This window comes from Pseudorasbora parva, chromosome 2 (genome assembly GCF_024679245.1).
Source record: "Pseudorasbora parva isolate DD20220531a chromosome 2, ASM2467924v1, whole genome shotgun sequence".
Lineage (NCBI taxonomy): Eukaryota > Metazoa > Chordata > Actinopteri > Cypriniformes > Gobionidae > Pseudorasbora > Pseudorasbora parva.
In genome coordinates this window covers 44,552,701-44,578,219 of record NC_090173.1, presented here as the reverse complement: position 1 = coordinate 44,578,219, position 25,519 = coordinate 44,552,701, and the positions used below count along the sequence as shown (strand labels likewise).

The window sequence follows — 25,519 nt, the reverse complement described above, 5'->3', positions numbered from 1 at the left end:
ATTTTAGTGTGGTTTATTTTACTGAGAAATAAGGTCATGTTGTTCAGTGTAACCTTTGGACTTCTATTGATGCGACACAGAAACAAACAAAACAGATTGCTCTGTAGGCCTAGCAGCCAACAGGCTGGGACTAGTTATGGTTTGTATATTCCACAGCAAGATACATGTGTTTCTTAAGTTATGCTGCATTACACCTGCTCAGGCAAACATTTAAGGTTAAGTTACGGTGTTAAACAGGTGCACAAACTTGTGATTGTTTTCAGTCAGGTTTGCCAAATACTGCCAGGTCGTCCCAATCCAAACTCGTGGCTCAGAGGTGCTCAAAGAAAGTTTTTTTAACACTGAAAATGCATACGGTAACTTTAATGGGCTATTCCGCTGTAGTTGCAGTACTCGTATACAAACACATGATGGCAGTGTTGAGCTGGTCCATCTCAGGAAACGTACCCATGCATCAGGTGAGTCGAGACCACGCAGGATATCAGACAGCTGTCACTTTTCATTGATTGTTATTATACTGCTGCAATTCAGAAGTCGCTTTCAACATGTCTGAGAGAAAACACCTGAGGTACATAACTAGTGAAGATAAAACAAGCCATTTGTTTGTTGTTGTTTTTTTTCTTTCTTAAGTAACGAGTGAGGCACTGTGCATACTTAGTAGGCCTACTACTTAAGCTTGAATGACACAGCTCTCCAACAGTCTATCGCTCAAGGTTAAACAGCCTCCACATGGCTCATCTGTTTAATTATGTGACTTATGTGGCTTCAGGCTCTAGGCTGGGGATGATGGTGAGAGAGAGAGAGAGAGAGAGAGAGAGAGAGAGAGAGAGAGAGAGAGAGAGAGAGAGAGAGAGAGAGAGAGAGAGAGAGAGAGAGAGAGAGAGAGAGAGAGAGAGAGAGAGAGAGAGAGAGAGAGATTGGCCTGCATGGCTGGGCTGCTGATGGACTGCAGTCAGCTCTGGTTAGTGCAGAGCACCAGTGCTGCGCCCGTCCGAATTCAGATTTCCCATTACTCTTTGATTAAGGGAGTATCAGATGCACACGTGATTGATGAGCTGTCAGGGGAAAGCCGCCGACTGGAACGCCTCATCCTCTTCCTCATTAAACACTCCGGGAGTACAGCTCCTCTTCTTCACGCACATATAAACAATGCACTCATGGAGAGAGATCTTAATTTAGCACGAGCTGTGAGCCGCCTCTGTGCAGTTGTGAGGGAAGACAAACCCTTCAAATGGCGACGGCTTCAAACAGCTGATTGTTGCACAAAGATCTGGGGGTGTGCATCTTCCCTGCCTCTCTGATTTTTTACACTCACAAAAAAGAGGGATCAAGAGGCACAGAGGAGCCGAAGGAGAGGAGGAAGACAGAGGGATGGATGTGGAACAAGGCTGAGGGGAGGGAAGAGAAAGGGAGAGAAAAAATTAGATAGATGCAGCCAATGCGCAGCGCGGCATCTTGAAAGAGAGAGAGAGAAGGCAGGGAGGGAGAGTGAGCGGAGGAGTGCGAATCAGGCACTGGCAGTCGCTCTCCAGCTGAAGAATACCGCGTGTCGTGCATCGCCGTGATGCTGTCGGATCTGAGCAGCTGGTACGTTTGAGCTGGTTTTGAGACTCGTGTGCGCGTGCGGCAACCCGTTCCTTGGCTGGAGGAAGAGGCAGGACTACGCATCAGGTTCGTGTCTGTTCTTGCGTTGCATCTGGACCCTGGCTCCAGGGAGTGTGAGAGGGCACTAGGGCCAGGCGGCCGGCCGGGGGGACGACATGAGCGTTCCGCTCCTGAAGATTGGCGCGGTGCTCAGCACCATGGCCATGGTCACCAATTGGATGTCCCAGACACTGCCCTCGCTGGTGGGGCTTAACGGAACCACCATCTCTCGTGCAGGCACCTCGGAAAGGATCGTCAGTGTGCGTAAACTTCCACTTTTCTACTCTTTCTGTCTGTTTGCTCATCCGAATAAGCCGAACCTTTGTGTTAAAGTGCGGTTACTCTCCTCTGTGGTTACAATCCTCAAAAGATTTGCCAGACAGGCTTTTAGAGGGATTTTCAGGGTGAGAGGCAGGTAAATTGAATGCGTGTCTGGCTTTGGGGGTTGGTTACAGAGGAATTGATGGCTGCTGTGGGTGAGTGATTCTCAGTGGGAGATGATAGACGAGGAAGTTATACCCGGTGAGATTCATGACTCCTGCGAGGATATTCTCACTTGGCAGAGAGAGAAGAGTTAAGCGCCTCATGACTGATGTTCAGGTCAAATTAGGAAAGGGAGGCAGGATTGTTTCTGTGAGGCAGTGGCTCGTCTGCTGGATCTGATGGTACTAAGACACGAGGTTAGACTTTTATAGCTTCTGAGCCAACTTTTTCCTTCTGAAGAGGCACAATTTTTTTCTTTTTCCCACCCCCTCGCTCCCTGCTTTTTAATCAAATCCAGTGTACTTCTTTGTGAGAACTGTGCACTTTGTCTTTGCTCATAACTGAATTAAGTGCCTTGTGGGAGAGAGGCCGGGCTTTTGGCAGCATGAAAGCTGCCACATTTAAAGTAAAAACACAGAAAGAGAATATGAAAATCTAAGCAAGATTCTAGAGCTAAGCATCTTGTTATATCCTAAGATTGTTAAGTGAGCACTGGCTGAAATTTGAGCCTTCACAAGGTTGTCAGCGTGTGAGTAATTATCTTGCATGTGTGATTGTGCATGCTTATGTGTTTTCCCAACTGTTGGGTATTGTAAAATGGGGCCAGGTGTGAGTAGGTGGATGGAGAGTGAGATGTGATCCCTGTAACGTTTTGGATCATTAATGTTGAGAGACTGCCTGGGGTATTTGTAGTAGCTGAGCATCTGCCCCTTAATAAAAGCTCTGCTCCAAACAGTTTATGGCCAGGGATGACACTCCATCTGGATGAGAGAGGAGACGCTGTAGGGGTCGTTTGGGTTGGTCAGGATGCCTACGCTGATTTCCATCTGTCTAGAAGAGGAGTCTACAGAAACTGTCTATCACAGCTTTGTCTAACACATTCACACTCGCTTTGGAAGACTGTTACTACTCAATACAAGCTAAAAGCTGCTTTCCTGCAGAGGTGGTTACCATGTCCAGAGCCCTACAGTCTCTGCTCAGCTCAGCCAACTCTGCTTTATATCAAGTCTGATTATTCATCTAGTCATGTGCTCATGTCTGCCCAGTGGTCACGCCATAAGACGGGCCATAGACATAGTCACCAGGGGTTAAACTCGGTATGTGGGTAAACGAGAGGAAGCCTTCTAGGATTAGGTGACATTCAGAACTGAAGATCTAGCACCCTTTCAATTCATGAGTATAAATTTAAAAGGATACATTTACATGACAACATTGTACTAAAAACTAAAAACATTATCAGAAAACGAATGCCAGGCCGGAGCTGCCGATGTCCTGAAAGACAATGGAGACAATAATGGTATTGTTTTCAAAAACTTGCACTTTGAAACCAATTTTAAAAAGTTTGAATTTTCAGAACCCCAAACACCATTGTCTTGTGAAATTAAACAGCCAAAAGAAATAGAAAGTTCACGGTTTTTAGTTGAAAATGCTGACGTGTAAACAGCCCTTTGATTTAATTAGAATACCAGGAAGAGGAATTAACTGAACTGTAAAAGTGTTCTACATATTATACCTTCAATCTTATTTTTTGTTTGTTTGTTTGTCTGTTTTGTTTGACTTTGTTCATAACTTTCCAACCCAGATACAATTTTCTTTATAACTTAAAGGTTATAGTTGTGAAATTTCTATTTATTTTCATTTATACAGTCTCATATTCTACCTCCTGTTCGTTACTTAAATTTGAATTGAATCTAAATCAAAGAACTGAACTGGGATTTAAAAGGTATTCTTTATTCATTACTGAAAATCTGAAGCTCAGGTTTGGTAAAAGCTCCAGAAGTTTGATAATGCCTACAACAAATAGCTTCAAATTGTAAACCATTGGAAAATGAGTCAAAATTATTCAGGACATTTATTTATTTAGCTGAAGTGGCACCCATTAGGCTCCGCTATCGGTAGTCATCATTACCCAAATCACATTAGCATTTGTGAACTCCCACGTATCTCATTTCAAGCAATCGCTCTAAAACATTGCCTCACTTCACCTCGAGGAATAACCAAGGGTAAATTAGCATACGTAAAACAATCTTCCCCAGAGCAAAGGCCTTCGTTTTCAGATTTGAGGCATTAGACAGATGTTACTCTCATGCCAGGGAATAATTTATTCTCTGTGATAAGTGTGAACCCATCCAAAGCGCTCTAGCTTTGTGAAGACTCAAAATCTAATCTCAAAAGCAGCTTGCTCTCAGTCAGAAAAAGAGATGCATCCCTCTGTTCTTGAGATGAGATGATGATCGTGTGAAATGAGCTGCAGAATGAAGGTGTGGCCCATGAAGCAAAGTGACTGATGGACTCCTAGCAAGCCGCAGGGATGTCCTTTCTTCTCTTCAAAGCAACTTGTCTACCCTTCTGCCACGATCCTCTAGGACCCACACGGCTGTCCATTCCACAGTCATGTCACTGTTACACATGTTAAGTATGCCATATTCCGTCAGCTCTGAGCAACAATCACACTCCGCTACACTTGCTCTTTTTGCCCTTCTCAGCTCAGCTGCTAATTCATGTGAACTCGTCACGTGTAAAGATCACACTACACTTAAAGGTGGAGTGTGTAATTTCTGCACTACTAGTAATACCAAACAGATTTGAAGAAAAAAAAAGGTTTTTCAAAACACCCATACTGCATCTTCAGTCCTACGCTAACTGTATCACATTATTCAAACAGGTAGACTCACCCCAAAATCATCCATTGGTTAAATGTGCAGCTGATATGTTAAGACAGACAAAAATGTTGAAATTTAGATTTGGTCACAGAGCTGGTCACAGTACAGAGACCACTTTAGTAAAAGTTGTGAATGATTAACTGATATCGATTGATTGTGGGCTGGTGGGTTGTCGTAATTATGTTGAATCTCATTGCCGCATTAGACACTGCTGACAATTTGATTGATTCTTTTAGAACGTCTGGAGTGTGAAGTAGGTATTTGTGGGACAGCTCTAAAATGGTTTTATTCATATCTACAGGATAGCACATTCTCTGTTAATTTAACAAACCTCTGTGGCTCCCTTAAAATTTGGTATTCCTCAAGGATCTATTCTGGGTCCTACGTTGTTTTTGTGCCCACTGGGATCTGTCACTATGGCCGCATTTTCACTGCAGGTCTTGATGCACAATTCCGATTTGGTCACTATATCCGTGATCCGTGTATATTTTTTTGACGACCCGCTTATATCATCTTTGATTAGCGACCCGTATCCGATATTTGCATTTACACTGTACATTGGCGAAACGGCCCAAGACGTTATTAACTGGAAAAAGGAAGTAAAACAGCACGATATGCAATGGACACAGACAACATGATTATTCAATGTTTTCCTTTCCGCACTTTTCCACACATCTTTAAAGGTCAGAAAAAGAGGAGAGCCCTTGAGAGAGGAGAGCCGGGAGAAAAAGAAGAGAGCCCTTGTTCGCAGTTGACGTCATTTACCGCCGTCCCTTTTTCAATATCCAATTCGACCGCTTACATGGCAGGCGCTAATGCACGTATCCAAATCATATCAGATTTATTACCACATATGAGTGAGGCCTGAATCCGATCTGAAGATATTGGAATTAATGCGTTTTTTTTCCTGCTTACACGTTCACATGTCATATCCGATCTCTGCCACATGAGAGGGAAAAAAACGGAATTGGGTCACTTGAACCATGCAGTGTAAATGGGGACTAAGGGTGTTTTCACACCTGCCTCATTTAGTTTGGTTGAATTATACTAGAGTTCGTTTCCCTCTTTGGTGCGGTTCATTTGGGCAGGTCTGAAAGCAGCAATCGCACTCGGGTGCGCACCAAAAGCGGACCAAACAAGCGTACCGAGACCTCCTTGAAGAGGTGGTCTCGGTACGATTTCAAACGAACTCTGGAGCGGTTCGTTTGTGGTGAGAACGTGATCCGACCTCGAACAGAACCAACTGAAAAAGTACTGATCATTTTTGGACTAAACCAGCTGCCGTAGTTAGCTGCGCTGACATTGTGTGCATGATATTATTACCTGATAGATCGTTGGCAATATTTTCGGGAAGATGAGCATGTAAAGAGTTAATAATTAATGCACGCCTCTGCTTGAAGTGACGAGTGATGCGCGCTCGCCGTTTGTAGTGCATTAGAACGTTGGTTTCACGCTGCATCCGCGCTTCATTATAGAAATGTTTTGTTTGCATACTGTGGTAAATACACACAGTGTAGTAGATTATGGCCAGGGACAAAACCAGCCCGCAGTCGTCTCTCCATAGTGTTATTATAGTTTGCTGGCTTTGCCTCTTCTTTTGGAATTTTCCCACACATAAATTCTGACCAATCGAAAAGCAGTTTAGGAAATACGCCATGGCCAATGAGTGATGTGGATGTTGTTACGTGCCTGCGTTTTGGTTCGTTTCAACTGGTTCGGACCAAAGCAATCAGTGTGGTGTGAAAAGGAACCAAAAAATCTGAAAAATGCAACAATGTATAATTGTTTGCCCTTGGTTCGGACCAAATGAACCGAACTAGAGATGTGAAAGCACCCTAAGTGTCTAATCTAAGACTGGGATTGACCGTTTCATGATTTGTATTTGTATTTTTATATTTAACTAGTCAACTTAAAACGTTTAACTACAATATGATTCAGGTAACATTCTCTTTATTTACCATCTGGTTAAAAAGTGGACAAATCCAAAGTGATTATCATGGTGTAAATGTAAAACAAATTACTTAATTTTTATATATCTTTACAGAAAATATGAATGAAATATAAAATTAATATTGTACAAACGTATCTTAAACATATCCTTTATACTTAGAAATAATATAAAATAGGAAATGCTAAATATTACAGAAAATAACAGCACCTTTTAGCCTGTCATCATTAAGGAAACATAAAATATCAAACATACAGTTGTAGTTCTTTACAGGTTGTTGCATTCAGTTGAGCTATTTTTACTATTGTATGTATTTTTGGCAGACGCGTTTGGCTTTTGCACTCGGTTCTTATGGTCAGTGACGTCACCCAGGATTCTGAAGAGCACTTTTGAAGCGTAAAGTAGGGTCGAGCTGGCCGTTGCCATCTTGGCAACTTGTCATCGCGCGTCACTCCCGGTCATCCCGGATAACTGACAATGGGCAAAGAGACGGGACGTGGGCGGAGCTGAGGTGAGGTGACGTGATGACTAACAGACAGCGGACAAACAACAATCTCTTAATTATGCAGAATTTTAAGGCTTTATATAATGTAAACAAATTAGTTATAAAGAAAATTCACCCCACTCACAGTTGTCATGAAGGACACAATTAGCCGTATAGACCAAAACCGCAGTTTGTACCAGGCTGTAAACATGTTTTTTTTCTGCTGTAAATTTGGGCATTTTAACATGGGGCTCAATGAGATTCTCTCTAGTGGCCAGTCGATGAATTGCAGTTTAAGTCACTTCCGTATTGGCTTCAACAGAAACTGGGGAAAGTTGCTGCTTGAGCACGTCACAAGAGCAGTTAATCTGTCTGAATAAAATCAAAGTCTGGCTGTCCAATAATTTTCTTCAGCTTAAAGGATAATAATATTTAAAAAAAATACTTTTTATATATGCTATATAAATAAATAAAAGTTGAACGTTACTATTTCTAATAGTGACAATTCAGGAAATTCGTAAGGAAACCTCTAGTCTATTACACAGCAAAGTTCAAAGCTGCATGAAGCAAGTATACCAGAATGTCTCTGTGCCGCAACAAATGATGGGTAAGTAGTTGTTATGTGTGTGGTGAATACCGCTGGTTCAGAGGTGACACTGTCTCCTCGATTATAAAAAATAAATGAGAGGCGAATGAGAAGCCGTAGGACAATCTGCAACAAATGTGTAATGAACATAAACACTTGACAAAGCCACGTGCCCATGTGGCTGATATCAGCTGCCGTTTCATGTTTTCATGGGACCAGACTATTAAAGGAACATCATGGAGACCGATATGCATAAATGAGCAACAGAAAAAACGTTTTAATAAATTCTACTGACTCTGTGGGAATTGGAAACATGGAGCATTGGGATTTATTTCTTTTTTGGAGCGACTCAGGTCTGTCTGTTATGAAAGCACCAAAACACATCTCAGCTCAGCTGCTGCTGCCCACCAGGGATCGGTGAGCTACTTTGCCTGCTGTCACCAACACACACACACACACACACACACACACACACACACACACACACACACACACACACACACACACACACACACACACACACACACACACACACACACACACAACAATGTTGAGATTTGCAGCCTTAGAAGAGACATCCAATCAAGCTCCCCTTAGTCTTCAGCTTTGTTTACTCTTTCTAGTCTGTTACAAAGGGTCAACATGTTGCTGATTACAAGGGGTGTTGCGGTGTTCTCTGAAAAAAAAAAAAAAAAAAACATACTGCTCTCCACCCACAGTTCTGCACGCACTTGCTCTGCAGTTCATCTCAAATCTGACAATGCATATAAAATCTGGTTTGTTGAAAATGAACAATGCGTAAAACAGGCTGACAGAGTTAGGCTAATGTATGTTTCTGTCGATGGATACGCATTCTGGCTTCCTCTAAACTGACATTGCGAGAACCGTATGCTCTAATATGACTAGTCATTTACCAGGTGTTGATAGCACGTGAGTGCAAGTGAAACCTGAACATCACACATTGCTTAAACTAAACTCTTAAGCCCTGCCAATTTAAACATTCAAGTGCAAGAAGACATAAAAGAGAACTTGTGCTTGCATCCGATGTGCGATGTGACAGAGCTTGAGTTCTGAGTTCTCTTTTTAAGTCTTGCGCTTGAACTGACAAATTCACACAAAAATGATGTCAACATGCCCATCGAGTATCCAAACATAGTAGGCTATGTCTTAAGTGAATGTAGACAGTTGAGAAAGACAACGCATGTGTACAGTATCAGAGTACTGGATCAGTGCATTGTGTCTTAAAGTGACAGCAGCCTAAAATTCCTGCTGTCTATATGCATTTTTAATGTTAATCAAACAACAGAAGACAATGATATCATGCACTGCTCTTGACTGAATACCTTTTGTAACTTTAATAATAATTAATCTTTATTTAAGTTATACAGTGAAGATTATATGCAGTGTTATTTTACATGTAACCCTTCCATGCATGAATTATGATAACCTCAGTCAGGTTATCATACATTTTATATCATATGTGTTTTCATGCACTTAAGGTTTAAACTGAAGACATAATGTATTAAACATAATACAGTAATAACACTGCAATATTGTGTATTTAATATAATATATAGTTTATTTAAAAACAATCAATAATCTTGTGAAAACTATAAAATATATACAACAAATATAGATGTGAAATATTGCAAAGGCAATTGAATTTCACACAAATTGAACTTTGCATATCTTTGATATCAGAACATGAGGATGTAATTCCATCAAAGATCTCTAGTATAACCTGTCAACTGTGGAAACCCAACTCAGATGCTCCTTCCAGTGTACAGTCTTGTTCAAAATAATAGCAGTACAATGTGACTAACCAGAATAATCAAGGTTTTTAGTATATTTTGTATTGCTTCGTGGCAAACAAGTTACCAGTAGGTTCAGTAGATTGTCAGAAAACAAACAAGACCCAGCATTCATGATATGCACGCTCTTAAGGCTGTGCAATTGGGCAATTAGTTGAAAGGGGTGTGTTAAAAAAAATAGCAGTGTCTACCTTTGACTGTACAAACTCAAAACTATTTTGTACAAACATTTTTTTTTTCTGGGATTTAGCAATCCTGTGAATCACTAAACTAGTTGTATGACCACAGTTTTTTAAAACTGCTTGACATCTGTGTGGCATGGAGTCAACCAACTTGTGGCACCTCTCAGCTGTTATTCCACTCCATGATTCTTTAACAACATTCCACAATTCATTCACATTTCTTGGTTTTGCTTCAGAAACAGCATTTTTGATATCACCCCACAAGTTCTCAATTGGATTAAGGTCTGGAGATTGGGCTGGCCACTCCATAACATTAATTTTGTTGGTTTGGAACCAAGACTTTCCCCGTTTACTAGTGTGTTTTGGGTCATTGTCTTGTTGAAACAACCGTTTCAAGGGCATGTCCTCTTCAGCATAGGGCAACATGACCTCTTCAAGTATTTTAACATATGCAAACTGATCCATGATCCCTGGTATGCGATAAATAGGCCCAACACCATAGTAGGAGAAACATGCCCATATCATGATGCTTGCACCTCCATGCTTCACTGTCTTCACTGTGTACTGTGGCTTGAATTCAGAGTTTGGGGGTCGTCTCACAAACTGCCTGTGGCCCTTGGACCCAAAAAGAACAATTTTACTCTCATCAGTCCACAAAATGTTCCTCCATTTCTCTTTAGGCCAGTTGATGTGTTCTTTGGCAAATTGTAACCTCTTCTGCACATGCCTTTTTTTTAACAGAGGGACTTTGCGGGGGATTCTTGAAAATAGATTAGCTTCACACAGACGTCTTCTAACTGTCACAGTACTTACAGGTAACTCCAGACTGTCTTTGATCATCCTGGAGGTGATCATTGGCTGAGCCTTTGCCATTCTGGTTATTCTTCTATCCATTTTGATGGTTGTCTTCCGTTTTCTTCCACGTCTCTCTGGTTTTGCTCTCCATTTTAAGGCATTGGAGATCATTTTAGCTGAACAGCCTATCATTTTTTGCACCTCTTTATAGGTTTTCCCCTCTAATCAACTTTTTAATCAAAGTACGCTGTTCTTCTGAACAATGTCTTGAACGACCCATTTTCCTCAGCTTTCAAATGCATGTTCAACAAGTGTTGGCTTCATCCTTAAATAGGGGCCACCTGATTCACACCTGTTTCTTCACAAAATTGATGACCTCAGTGATTGAATGCCACACTGCTATTTTTTTGAACACACCCCTTTCAACTAATTCAACTAATTGCCCAATTGCACAGCCTTAAGAGCGTGCATATCATGAATGCTGGGTCTCATTTGTTTTCTGAGAATCTACTGAACCTACTGGTAACTTGTTTGCCACGTAGCAATAAAAAAATATACGAAAAACCTTGATTATTCTGGTTAGTCACATTGTACTGCTATTATTTTGAACAAGACTGTATGTCGATTTACCCTTATTAGTTGATATTTTTATTATTATGTCCAAGATGGACACATTTCTACCATAGCTCTCCTCAGAGAAAGGAGGTAACGCATTACAAGTAACATTCATAACAAGTAAATCAAATTACATTTTGATGTATTTACATTCAAAAAAAAGTTACTGCAGATGAAGAAAAAAAAAGTCACAGTAATAATATGAATTGTAGCTGAAATATAGCTATTGATTTATGGTGTCCAGTATAGTGGACAGATGATTAATCAGAATTTTCTCCCAATCTAAAATCATGACTCATTAGATATTTCTTTGTGCTACAAGTTTTGTTGTACCTGCAATAGTCTCCTAGGATAGAAGGAATGGATGGATGTTCCAGAGCAACATCTTTATGGAGGGGGGTGGGGGGTGGATATGCAGCAGCTTGCCATTTGGTGGCAATGTATAAGATGATACACAAGAGTCCACAGTAGAGGTTGATATACAACTATGCCATCAAAACCCATACATATGCAAGAAAATGCTTTTTGAATAGCTGTCCACTGTAGTGACCACTATGTACGAAAGAGTTAATTACTTCATTTAATTAAATTTCTGTATCTTAAAAATACTGTTAGATGCCTAAATAACCTGAAAGTTACTGTTTATTTTACTAGTATCTTTGCTCTATTGTAGTCATTTTATGTTGTTGTTTGTAGTTTTGATAATTTGATTTTATTGTTCTTATTTCCTTTATTTTTATTTGTTGTCCTTTTTTTTTTAACATAGCACATACCGAATTGTACCATCATCGTGGTTCATCAACGCCCAACACCAGATTCTGTTACTCCACCATCTGACTGTGAAAAACACGTTTCTCCATTCGCAGTCTTTTTTTTCTGCCTTTTAGTCACAGCTCAGGATAGCTGCTAGTGAATGTTTTGGGGCTGTGTGTGTTGTTGTGGTGCATTGGCCAATCAGTGCAGTCATGACATAATTTTGCTGCAGCCCCGAGAGACTATTTATGAGGTATTTACAGCTCAGTTGATTGGCTTAAAAAGATCCTTTAAGCTAAGATGGAAGCAAAGCAACTACCAATTAGATCTGGGGTGGGCGATTCCAGTCCTGGAAGGCCACTGTCAGCTCAAACTCACCTGCCTGTAGCCTTTTAGTAACCCTGAAGACATTGATTCGCTGGTTCAGGTGTGTTTGATTAGGGATGGAGCTAAACTCTGCAGGACAGTGGCCCTTCAGGGCAGGAATTGCCCACCTCCGAATGAATGGGAATGTTAGCTCTCTCTCTCTCTCTCTCCATGTAATATAATAAACCTCATAGTTTCACCCCAGAAAGGTGTCTTTGATGACAAGCTGAAAGACTGTGAGAAACCTTCACATGAATATTAATATTCTTGTAGTTAAGAAACTGTAATCATGTCCCTTTACTGGCACCTTTGCAGATCTGAGGAAGTAGGAGTGGAAGCACTTCAAACGTCTCTGTCAGATTATCAATACCATGCTCAGAATTGCTAGCTGAATCCTTTATTTTCTGAGTCAAAAGCAGGGCACTTTTTAGAGTGCCTGTAGAAAATTGAGCCTCTAAATACTCTCAGAGGACAAACAGAATAATATCTCATTCACCAACTGCTCTAGTTTTGCGTCTTAGAACTTAGCAAGGGAACATTAGCAACTGTGTGCATGCAGGACATCCGTGTTCATTCGCATTATCATCTGTTCTTTACAAGGATGCTTGATCTTTAAAGTGGTTCATGAGTGTTACAGAAGTATGTTATGATGGAAACAGTGCTCTGAGCCATGACTGAAGCTCACATCCATGTTTAGAGTGGAGACTTTGGGCCAAAGTTTGGGCTGCAGGGCAATATAATCACAAAGCTTATTGCAAAGCCTTGCATTGGTAAAAAAGAGTGTGAGAATAGGAAAAAAGAAGGGTCGGGAGAGCAAAAACACACCAAATGACATCTAAAGAGAAAAAGAAGGCAATTTTCTCTCTTCTTGTTACTGTGGAAACTCAGAGTACCAATAAAGGTCTTTCTGTTGAAAACAGACGATCACCTACCACACGCTTCTTATGAAAGTAGTAATGGACTTCCTGTCGCTCTCATGAAATAGAGCCTGCAGATTTACGATCTCATTTATGTCCAGGCTTTACAGTGCCGGACTCAGAGATCAGTCTAATGAAAACCGCCCTAGGTTCAATCCCACAGACACCACAGGGGCCGAGAGTGCCACTGTAATTGGTTAATCCTTTGAGTAGTGTGTTAATAGCGGCCTCAAAGTAAAGGGCAGCTGGAGAGCACAAGCAGAAGTGGTGACAGGGAGTGAGAGGGGAGTTGACCCCAACTTCCTGCTCTCAGTGCCTATTGATCACCTTCCGTTTTCTCAATTGGACGTCGATACCTGGGTAGCTTCTCCTCAGTAGGGAGTGTGTGGGATGTGTGTGCCGCTTCCCAACCAAGCTGGGGCTGAAGATCAGACTGCGGGATCGAGGCTTGTAAAGGTCGAGCGGTGCGTGAAAGCTTTGTGGGGCTCGCAGTGAGGGCTGGCTGTGTAATGGAGCCGGCGTCAGGCTTTGGCAGCAGTGCAGCTGAGTAAGAAACTGCCACTCTGAATCTGAAATTAGACCTCCGCATCTTCCCCCTCAGCAGCTCTCTGCTTTCACTCTTTCGCTCTCATTCTCAATTTTTTTGTCTTCTTCTGTATTTCTTTCCCTTCCGCTCACACAAACAGAGCTGCGGTATCTCGTTATCTATTGCCCTCACATCAGGTTCTATCGTCCTTTGGTCTGTTGTTTCGGATCTCTTGGTGGAGCTATTGGTGTGCTCTTTACCATGCCTTTCACTTGACATTTTTGAGTGTTTGAGGACAAAGGAAGTGTGTGTGTACAGGTATTTGGTTTAGGAGGATAATACAAATGTGTATAATGACACTTCCTGTGTCCTCATAAACAAAATGGTTTAAAAACATACTCAACAGTGTGTTTTAGTTGTTTTTTAAACCTGAGAAACTTGTACCTCAGAGTCAGGCATTCATTATTACGACATCACATATTAAAGTTGGGAAAAACATGGACGTAACCTACACCAAACATAAGAATTATATTGTAAGCAATAAGCAATTAATTATGAAAGTTACTAATTTGTATCACTTATTTATGCAAGTTATCCAAAATATATTTATAAATAAATAAATGAACTATACATATTATTCATCAGTTTTTCCCCTGTTTCAAACCAATCTGCCCCTTCCGACACATTAAATTTGTAATTATGAAATTTAAGATTTCATTTGATTGGCAAATAGTTGCTTTCAGCCATGATTAACTGGAAATCATCCAATGATAGGGGTGTAATAATGTTAGTCATTATCAGCTCCTTAGTTCAGCAGTCTGATCAGGGACTGATCAGGGAATCAGCCAATTTAAGGGCTGTCTCAAATCGCAGAATCCTTCCAGTGCACTGAAACATTCATTCCCTAAAAAGTCCCACAATGCTCCGTGAAAACCAGGCAGCATTGATGCTCACCATAGCAACGTTCAGACTGCAGGTAAATGTGGCCCAATTTTGTTTTTGCTCACATGACTCAAACCGCATGGGATCTGATCTTCTCAATTTGGGCAACTTCCATATGTGCTCTTAAATCTGTTACAGGTCAGATGTTTTGCACCATAGACTAAACAGTCTTATTGGAATTCATGAGACTTTACACCTCTCTAGTCTAGATCAACATTAGTCACAATTCTGCGCTCATGCTACTTTAATGTCCTCTGTGTTTACTTCTGCATGACAGCGTGCTGGTGACGTCTTTTTATCATTCTGTTGTGTATAAAGTTCAGTCCTAGACTGGGCAAACCCAGCCAGATCTGCCGGGGATTTGATTTCGCCCTGTGACTCAGTCTGGAAACCTGTACATTAATTTCCACTGCTTCTGTTACACTTTTGCAGGAACCAATCACAGACTGGCTTTTCCACCTAGCGCGCTATTGGCAGGTTAAACATGATGACGGATAGAGAATCGATAGGTCGTTGCCTGTTGATCACGCCTCTTGTGGTCTGATTGGTTGAAGGACTATCCAATTGCGGACAGAGTCATTCAAATAATGCCAGTTAATCACGCCTATTGTGCAGTAGAAAATACAGAGAAGACTCCCCAAACTTGGTCTGGTAATAGCCAGACAAGGAAAAAAAACTCTGGATGGAAACGCCAAGATCCATATAAATTCTAAATATGCGAATAAAAAAATGAATGCATTCAAATGATACATACGGTACATCAAATTTGGATACATTTTTAGCCTTAACTTTTTACTTGACTGCATTGAGTGTATTCCCAAACAGCAGACATCCACCTTTGATAAATGAACATGATCGTGTTTATTCATGTGCATGCTCTGAGGTGCAAGTAATTTATTATATATGAAAATTATTATATATAGTGACTTCTCCTACAACAGCAAATTCCATTTTTCTTAATAATATTTAACGGAAATTTATCAGGAAGTGACGATTTCATTGTCTTCCACTCACTGGATGGAAACGGTGCTCTATTGGCAAATGTTGTATGAGATTATTCCATTTTGGAATAAAGTTCAAAAGTTAAATTCGCAACTTTGGATGGAAACAGTGTACCAATGTATAGTGAGCCAGGTTCCTTACCAGTGCCTGAATTTGTGTGCACAATATACTTATTCACTACATATACTTATTGGAAGCTAGGGAGCTGACTGAGATGCACCCAGTAAGTCATGTGATTCGCGTGGCGACCTGCTCAATGTAGAGTAAAATGGCTTATTAGACTGCACTATATGGCTTCTTCATCTCAATTAAGTGTACATGATTTTAAACATTTTTCAAAACTATTATTGACAGGACTTGACATTAACACCAGCCAACCCGCCATTTGTGTGTGGTTTTCAGCTGTGGCGTGTAAAACTCCCACTCCCTCTATCCATTTTGGCAGGTTGGACGTTTGATATGCGAATTTAGGGATTGTCTCTAAAGTTACATACGACACTGGTATACACGTTTCTAACTTCAATAGCTTTTGAAGAGAATGACTTAGAGTCATGGCACCAAGTGTAAAGTATTCATCTAGGTGTCAGGGCTGATGCACATCTTGTAGATATATAATAAAAAATATATTTAATAAAATAAACTCAAATCACATGAAAATATGGACATGTGTTTCACTAGAGAACTGTATGGGCTCATACATAAAATATGCTAAATTAAAATGCCATAGCCGATAGAACACTGATGAGAATTATTGCTTGAGAATAAATTATATTTACAGCAACAATTTTTTTTTTCTTTTAATACAAGCAGTGTTTCTCTGTCTATATTAAGAAGCTTTAAACACACAACCTTAACAGAGCTAAATAGATCTATTTGATGACCCGTCACACTACATTACACTCTACATGTAGAATTGATTTGGTTGTGTACAGTGGTCATTTATGTATAGCCAACAACACATTTCCCATCAACAAAATTCTGGCCAAAATGCTGAGTGGCTAGTAACTTTGGAAAACCACTAGAGCAAAAAAGTTTGTCAAGCCCTGATAATTAATATCTTTGTATAAAAAGAAGAAGGAAAAAACACTTGAGTGCATCTTTAATATGCAGTTATGTGTAGAAGGATTTTGAACCACTGTGATTTCTCTGCAGACAGGGTTGCCCTGCTCACTGCGACAGAAATAGAAACCAAGCAGCTGACAAAATGTCCTGCTCATCACCTACCGTGATCACAGCAGGATAGGGCAACAGTTAAGATGACCATAGAACACGTACCATTCATTGCTTTCCGTTTTCTTAAGTCTCAACTGGTTAAGATACAGAATTAGCAACGTATGATCAGCAACGTCACTGAAAATTAATTATCTTGCCCTTCGTCTTAAATGCCGGCAAATAGACTGCGCACTACTGACAGAGTAATTTGAACATTTGCTGAGTGTTAAATGCAAATGAGAGGTAAATAAACAGATGCATGCGGATACACTCACCCTCACGTTTACAGATGACAGCTCAACCATTACTAAATAAACCATGGCTCATTACATCTGACCTGCATGCTTATAAATAACTGGCCTATTCTGGAACATACAGATGCTGGATGGGATGGGAAGAACAGAATAAGGAGGAGATGCTTCACACGCCTGTGAGTGATATGGTGTGTGTGTGTGTGTGTGTGTGTGTGCGCGCCCCCCGTTCTCTACTCTGCCATTAGCAGTAGATGAGAGGAAATTACAGCAGAATGAATTGGTGGGTGGTAATGAGTCCAGGGGTGATTCTAATCAGTTCTTAAATTAAAACTCAACATTTATGCAACATTAATGAGCAGAAAGCATATTTATGGGAAATCACAGCTTCCCATTGGCCCCTCGGTTCATATCTTCCACCCATCGGATGGGCACACGTGCCCCGCTGATGTTTAACATGTGAGGTGCATGTACCGCACTGATGATTGATGCGACAGATTTATCCTCTCGAGGGGCTGCGGGTGGCAGATTGGCGTATAGATTGAGTCGGAGCCCGACGCTAACCGTATCTGACGTGCTCAGACACTAAGCCGCAGGTCCATCGGGATGGGAATGAGACTGATGATGAAATGTTAGGGTGGTAATACACTCGGTTGGGAATCGAAGACCCAAGCAACGGCGCATTCTTTCAAACCAGGGCGAGATACGCTCGGGCTGGTCTCATATCAGCTGTGAGAGGACACACCGTCTCAGACGGAGCCGAAGCGGCAGACCTGTCCCTGCTGATCTCGCAGAGACGCTTGGATTTCTGCATCAGCTCATCTGGGAAAATTCCACCCAGGATGGCAGAGCAGTTTCAGCAAGTATTTAATGACAGTGACACAAAGCACCTAATGGAAGTAAGAACCCTGCTAGATTTGACAGCTGCTGAAAGCCCGACTGGACAGGAAAGTAGCTCTTTGCCCAGAGAGACATTTATAACAGTATGTGGAATTCTTATGCAAATCAACATGCACAAGTAATAGATGAACGGAATGAGACAAATGACTGATCTATGAGCAATCTTACCAAATCGGAGTGTGAATCTGAACCACCAGAAGCCACGTGTTTGTGTGTGTGTGTCTTTGTCAAGCACTTGCATGTGTGTCTGTCTCTCATGCCTTCAGGCTTTGCAAGCACCTTCACCGGAATGAGATGGGAGATTTTATGTGTGTCCAAATCTACTGGGTCAAAAAAGCAGGTTGATTCATTTATAGACTTTTATTCTTTAATGTCATTTCATTGTGTTGGTTTGCTTTGTTTGCTACTTTTGCTTTTTTTTTGAGAGAGAGAGAGAGAGAGAGAGAGAGAGAGAGAGAGAGAGAGAGAAATAAAGAAAGAAAGAGAGGTTGTTACTGAAAATAGGGAGCCCATGCTACCTTAACGAAAACGTGCTCAAGGGGAGAGACAGAGATGGAGAATAAATTGGGGAAACCGATACACAGAAAGAAATGTTCGCCAGCCAGAACTAATCAAAATAACAAAACGTTTAGTTTGCCTGCATCTCCAGACTCAACAAACTGATCAAATTGAAAACACAAGCGTCATTGGACGGTCCAAATTAATTGCAACTCAATAAGAAATGAACGCAGACCTTGAAAATGCGCACGTTACTTGACTAAAGAATTCAAAGAAATGGTCAAATTAAACAAAACTGACAGCTAAAAGGCAAGTTGATTTGAGTCAGTCGAGTTGTTTGTCAAGGGAGTTAAGCGTAGGGAGTGCATACTTTTTTACTTTTCATCAAACTTTTCAGATTTTTCACCTGCGACAGCTAATCGTATTTTCATTAAAGCTTTTTGAAAATGGCTTACTCTCACTTAGAACAATGCCGACCAACATTTAAGTCTCTTAGTTTGTGTGCCCGAGTCACCTAGGCACTGATATATTAAGCCGCGTTTCCACCACAGGAACTTTACCCAGGAACCAGGAACTTTGGGTGGTACTCGGTGTGTTTTGACCGCAGGAACCAGGTCTAAACGAAGTTCTGGGTAAATATTTCCCCCTCCAAACGGCCCTACTCACGAGGTAGTACTTTTTCAAAGTTCAGGAACTTTCGAGGGCGGGACTTGGGCGCTGAACATGCCGATTGGTTGAGCTCACGCAGCATTTTATTTCAACCGCCATTTTTAAGTCTTTTGCAAGGTTCATTCTGCGTTCAGTAAATATCAGTTTTGCTCTCTGTCTGATGGCGCGCGTTCGTCTCAGCCATCTCACGATCAATGTCCATAATAGCTGATAATAATATACATTGTCATTTTAAATCTAGCTTTACAAGCTTTCTGAATATGCTGCATGCTGCTGAATCTGCATATTAGTGCTCTTTTCTGTCGTTGTTAATTTCCTCTTTAGTAAACCTAACGTTATACAAAACCAGCAAAAGCAGCACAGCTTGAATCTCTTCCCTACTCGTTATTCATTTTATTACAGTCTATTTTTCACCATGTAAATGACATGACCGATTACTTTTAATTGTGCGTCCTTAAATGACGTGACAGTGCACGCCGCACTCATGTTGACAAGAGAGGAAAGCTAATTTTTCTGAAGGGTAAACTTTTTATTTCGTAAGATATGAAGATAATGTTGGAATAATGACACAGCGTATATTGCCCCAGGCAGTTTTTACGGCACCTGCGCTTTTAACTGCGCCTGACAGAATAAATTTTTTTTTCTGAGATGATTATTACACTTTACAACAAATAAATAGCTTATTATATACTACTCTATTAGTCCTGGTGGCCGTTAAGAGTTGCTATGGCTACAGTTAACACATTCCAGCTGCTGGAGAAAACAGCGTTGACATTTTAAAGCGGCAGACAAACTGCATGTGACAAAATGATTGCGATTGAAAGTCATCACATGTAAACACCAGATCGGTTTAGATGACGTCTCATGTAAACAGTCCACTAAATCTTTCAATCGGTACACGCAAAAATGATTACTGTCCGTCACTGGTAATAATTGTTCTGGGTAATTTTGGTGGAAACGGGGCTATAGACAACACTATAAATTAGGAATGCAACAATACAGTTAGTCCACGGTTCAATGCATACCTCAGTTTTTAACCACGGTTTTCGGTTCGGTTTTTTGCTATTCTATTATTCTTAGGCAACAGGAACAGAAAGAGGTTAAGGAGAAAATGTTTTATTGCAATATTCTTTCTTTTCAAAAGACTTTAAAAACCTTAAACTTAAAACTTTACTTTAAAAAAAACTTGTACACATCCCTAATGCATTGTATAATACAAAATAAATACATTTTTAAAGATTTCCAGTGTCAGCTCAGAGATATATGGAAGAATTTAAAGGGTTACTTCAGCGATTAGCATATGGCTTTGTATCAGTAGAAACCCAGGAGTATATTCAAATGATTGTGCTTTCCCCCCTCATATCCCCCTGAGACAAGAGATGTATGCATTTTATTTCTGGAAAAATTCCTCCTATGAAGCAAATTGACGATATTTGCATCATAGGAGGAATGTTTGGCCAAAGGCTAAAGACTACAGCCAGCAGAGGGAGCTATTTCCACATGTTTTGAACCCGCGCATGGGGGATGGAGATCACACTCAGAGCTCAGCTCGAGGCTGCAGGCACTCATTTAAACAGAGCTATGGTGAGCAATGTTAACCCTAGTGAAAAAAAAGTATACTAAGTATACTTGCGGCCAGACTCATTTTCAGTATATATATACTTGAAGTGTATATATTTCAGTATATATATACTTGAAGTGTGTTAATGACTAGTTAACTTGAAGTGTGCTATTTTGACACAACTAATTTTGTACTAAGTATATTTAAGTTGTAATTAAATTGTGTTAAAGCACAACTTTAAGTGTATTTAGTATACTTTTGTGTGCTAAATTGGAACAACTTTAAGTATACTTAGTACACTTTAAGTATATAGTGACTAATTACGTGCTTAGTGATATTAAATGTGCTTTATTTGTATTATAAGTATATTTTATTTGGATTATAAGTATACTTTATTCGTGTTATAGTACATTTTATTTGTATTATAAGTACACTTTGTGTTATAGCATACTTTATTTGTGTTTTAAAGGGGGGGTGAAATGCTGTTTCATGCATACTGATCTTTTTACACTGTTAAAGACTTGGAATCCCATACTAAACATGGACAAAGTTTCAAAAGTTAAGGTGGACGTTTGATGGGAGTATTTCTTTGTCAAAAATACTACTTCCGGTTAGTCATAAGTTTCGGCAAGTTTTTTGAGATCATGCGTCCCCTTTGACGTTAATGGGGGCGGAATTTCCTTGTATGGGCCTTACGGACAATTCTACCGGAAGCGCGTGAGAGAGAGAGAGGGAGAGAGCGAAAGCAACAGCCTACGCCCATCAAAGCGCTGGCTCGTAGGCTGCTGCACAGGTGATGTGCACATAACAATGTCACCAAAAAAGTGCGTTTTTGGTTGCCAGACCAAGACAGTCCTGCACAGATTCGCCAAAAACCCCGCGTTAAGGCAACAGTGGATGTAATTTGCTTTTCCGGATCAGCAACTGAGTTGCGCGAATGTTTATATCTGTTCGCTGCATTTCGGTGCCGACTGTTTCATAAACAAGGCCCAGCTCGACACAGGATTTTCCGATCGCCTAATGCTGAAGGATGGAGCAGTCCCAACGTTAGTACCGCAGGCGGTGAGTGAGACTGCTTCAAATGTCTGTGTCTTTGCCTATGCTCATCAAGTAGCCCAAACATGATCACGTATAGCTAATTGATCAATGGAGCATGCGATGTGTAGTGCGTGTACATTTGTTTAGCTGGCCACTATATGTGTAACTTTATGTTTGTGTATTGTAAAAGCACTCCAAACAACAATACACAAAGAGGGGGGAAATATGTTGAACTAAATAAGCGCGCTTCTTCATTCAAATGCGCTACTATTCCGTGTCTTTCTATGTAAACACTAACTTAACCTGCCGTGCAAAACCAGTCCGCTTACTGTCTACACAAACCACGCGTAAACACACAAACACACGTGCACAACTGCACTTCCCACATGTACACCTTCAAAGACAAAAATACGACGATATAATTCAAGTATAAATATGTAAATAACACAAGCCGCTAAGCATATTATATAGTTAGTGTATAACTTGTAACTTACCACATAGAGACGTCCTGCTCTAGTCGTTTTTGCTGCTGCTCCTGTTCAACTGCAGCCTCTGGGTCTGATTCCGGATCATAGATGTATGGCTGTATCTGATTAAAAGCCATATTTTTATTTTGAATAAAGTTTTTTTCCCGCTGTTAGGGATGACAGCTTTACGACGCACTCGACTCAACACAAAAGCAGCAGCGGGCACACGTCATTATTTAGCTCCGCTCACACGACACGCCCCCACCCGCTCGGCTTTTTTCTGAAAGACTCGGAACAGCGCATCTTTCTTATATAATTATAAAAAAAATAAAGACTTTTCGGAGATATGCAGGATGCAATGCTACTCTGTAGGTACTCAAGATTGACATGACACTGACTGAAACTGAGTGTTTCACCCCCCCTTTAATAAATTACAAATTAATTACCAGTATATTCAGAACACACAAGCAATATACTATGAATATAATATATATTTTATTTACCTTGACTCATTCAAATGACTAAAAATATACACTTTGTAGTCAATAACAATACAATTTGTTATTACTTAGCTATACATTGTACAATATACTTTGAATTACATAATGTCACACAATACAGTATTTTAAATGTGCTACATTACATTTTAATGAATTACTTACTGACTTACTTTCCCAATGTTGAATGCATTTGTTTTCAAGGACATTACAATAAATTAAATCAAATCTAACACACATAACTAATGAAGAGACATTTCATTAAACAAGCCCAACGATTTTTATAAATGGTTTCGCATGGTTTCAGCAAAGCTAAACAAAATTAACTTACTATGTTATTCATTAAATTAACACCGGAAGATGTTGGAAAACATATAATTGAACTAATTCCACTGACCATCTCTATACATAAATATAAATTACACATTATATTCAATTTTCTGGTGAGCTGCTCATTACACTTGCGTCTGATGACCGCTTACACATAATCTAGGAAAGTTGACAGCAAACACTCGTGAAGAACGCAATCTGTTAACAGAATATACAAGAGATAAAGTCAGGTGCATGTTCATTCAACTTTTTATTCACGTTTAGTGACATTACATATTAACTTACTTACCTCCAAACAGAAGGACTTTTTCCAGTGCTTTTCGGGATCGCGTAACGTTTGGCCATTTAATTCCAAAACAGTTTATCGTCACCATCAAGGTCAGGCAACGTAATTGAACTGGTCCGAAGAATGAGCAATGTATGTTTCCGCTCTCAGTGTTTTATTAAATAAATAATGTAACGCAACATTGTACTTCACCTGCAAGGCTGCAAACCTCCCGAGAGTGAGCGTCATATACAGACTAGTACCGTCAGCAGCTCTACCTCTGATTGGCTGCAGGCATTGAGCAACACAATCTGATTGGTCACAGATCAATGAAGAGACATTTGAATTCCGATAAGAAACAATTAGCCTATTTAACTCATATTTTCTTGCGTTGTATTTTAAGTGTGCTGTTGGATTCTTCTTTGCCAGTGTAAACTTATTAAACATATTTACACTTAAATCACAACTAAAGTAGGGCTTATATAGCATACACTGCATATATTTAAAAATGGGGCGTTTAGTCCATATAATAATTTACTTATTTAATAATAATGTATTATCACTTATTTATTCATGATTAAGCTTGAACAGTTAAGCATGAATAAATATTCTTAAACAGTATTTATAACTTTTTATACAGCTTAATGATATTAATTATGTATTTTTAAAAAATGCTTTTAGTGCATTGTTAACAATGACAATTTTGAGCATAAGTTTAAAATATATAAAAAATATATTTTAAAGTAATATTCAGATAAGTACACTTTACAAAAGTACACTGAACTTTCATTTAAAGTATATTTTTCTAAAATATATTTTTAGAAAATATACTAAAATACAATTATTTTAAAGTGTGTTAAAAGTTGTATTGTGAAATATGATGCTAATATATTTTTTATATATTTAGAAATGGTACATTTTTTGTAAGTATATTTCTAATATACTATCGGAAAAGAGAATATATTTGAAATACAATAAAGTATACTTTTTTTTCACTAGGGAAGTCTTAACTTCTCAAATTAATTTCTATGAAAGTTAAGCTTGCAAAGGCATGAACTGAAACGCGGCAGACTGAACTCGCGTTGTGAATGTATGCTGCGAGTGTAGTCACGATTACCTCAGCTCTCATCATGAGAGCTCAGCTCATTTATCTGACTCCTGCAGTCAGTGCTCAGTGCTGTGATACTCGCGCGGTGACTCACTCATTATATTGAACACACACGTTCAGTTTTTAATTGTAGTGTCTTCTCCAACTCAGTCACAGTAATCCAGTTGGTGGCTTTGGGAATGGCCTCACAGGGCAGCGAAGCATTCTGGGAATTGTAGTCTTTCATCGCCATGAGACAAAAATACATTTTCTGTCTTTTCTCAGTCTAGAAGGCACCAAATTCAAAAATAATTTCACATTTCTACTACATTAATGACCCAGTTTAAATACAGATTCATCTTCCCAGCGCTGAAGTACCCTTTTAAGTATGAAGTGGCAGATAGTCCCTTTAAGGACAAGTGTTCACAAGGCTGCACTGCTGTCAATTTAAGGGTGCTTTCACATTTTAGCACTTTTGGTGCGCACCCGGGTTCGATTGATGTCAGAGTTCGGTTGGTTTGGATGATGTGAATGTGGTCTTCCAAACTCGGGTGCGCACCCGAGTCTTCTTAAAGAGGTGGTTTGGGAACCGTACTCAGGGACGGTTCGCTGCTGATGTAAATGCAATCGTTTTTTGTGTGTTTACCTGACGAGCGTTACTGATATACTGCAAGCAGAGAGCTGTATATCTCCTCTTTGCTCATCTTCGCCATTCTTTAGAGCAGTTGGAGTGCATTCGCAGCAGATATACGCAAGTGCCATTACGTAATGAAGCTTTGGTAACAAAACCAACGGTTCAAAAACAAAAATATAAGTGATTAAGCAACTAAGCAACCGGGTAAACAGCTGCTGCTTTGATGAGGCAAACAAACCACAGTTCGGAACCAAATAATATAATATATGAACACAGTCCAGCCCCCCCGCTGGGGGGCAAAGGAGCAATCGAACTCAGGTTCGGGCCAGGCAATCGAACCAAGTGTTAAAGCATAAAACCTGCTCACATCTCATATCTCATATACAGACACAC

The 25,519-nt window shown here is 40.0% G+C and overlaps 1 protein-coding gene across 2 annotated transcripts in view; it reads left to right on the top strand.

Annotated features, from left to right (window-relative positions):
• Nucleotides 1–25,519, top strand: part of olfm2a (olfactomedin 2a) — a 110,537-nt gene that overhangs the window by 60,287 nt on the left and 24,731 nt on the right. Inside the window, exon 1 of one of the 2 annotated variants that reach the window (XM_067421432.1) lies at nucleotides 1,264–1,904. The exons of the other annotated variant lie outside the window; for it this stretch is intronic. Within the exon in view, the coding sequence (XP_067277533.1) occupies nucleotides 1,761–1,904 (144 nt within the window). The 5' untranslated portion in view covers nucleotides 1,264–1,760. Of the gene's footprint in view, nucleotides 1–1,263; nucleotides 1,905–25,519 lie in introns of those variants that run through there. 2 annotated transcript variants of the gene reach the window in all.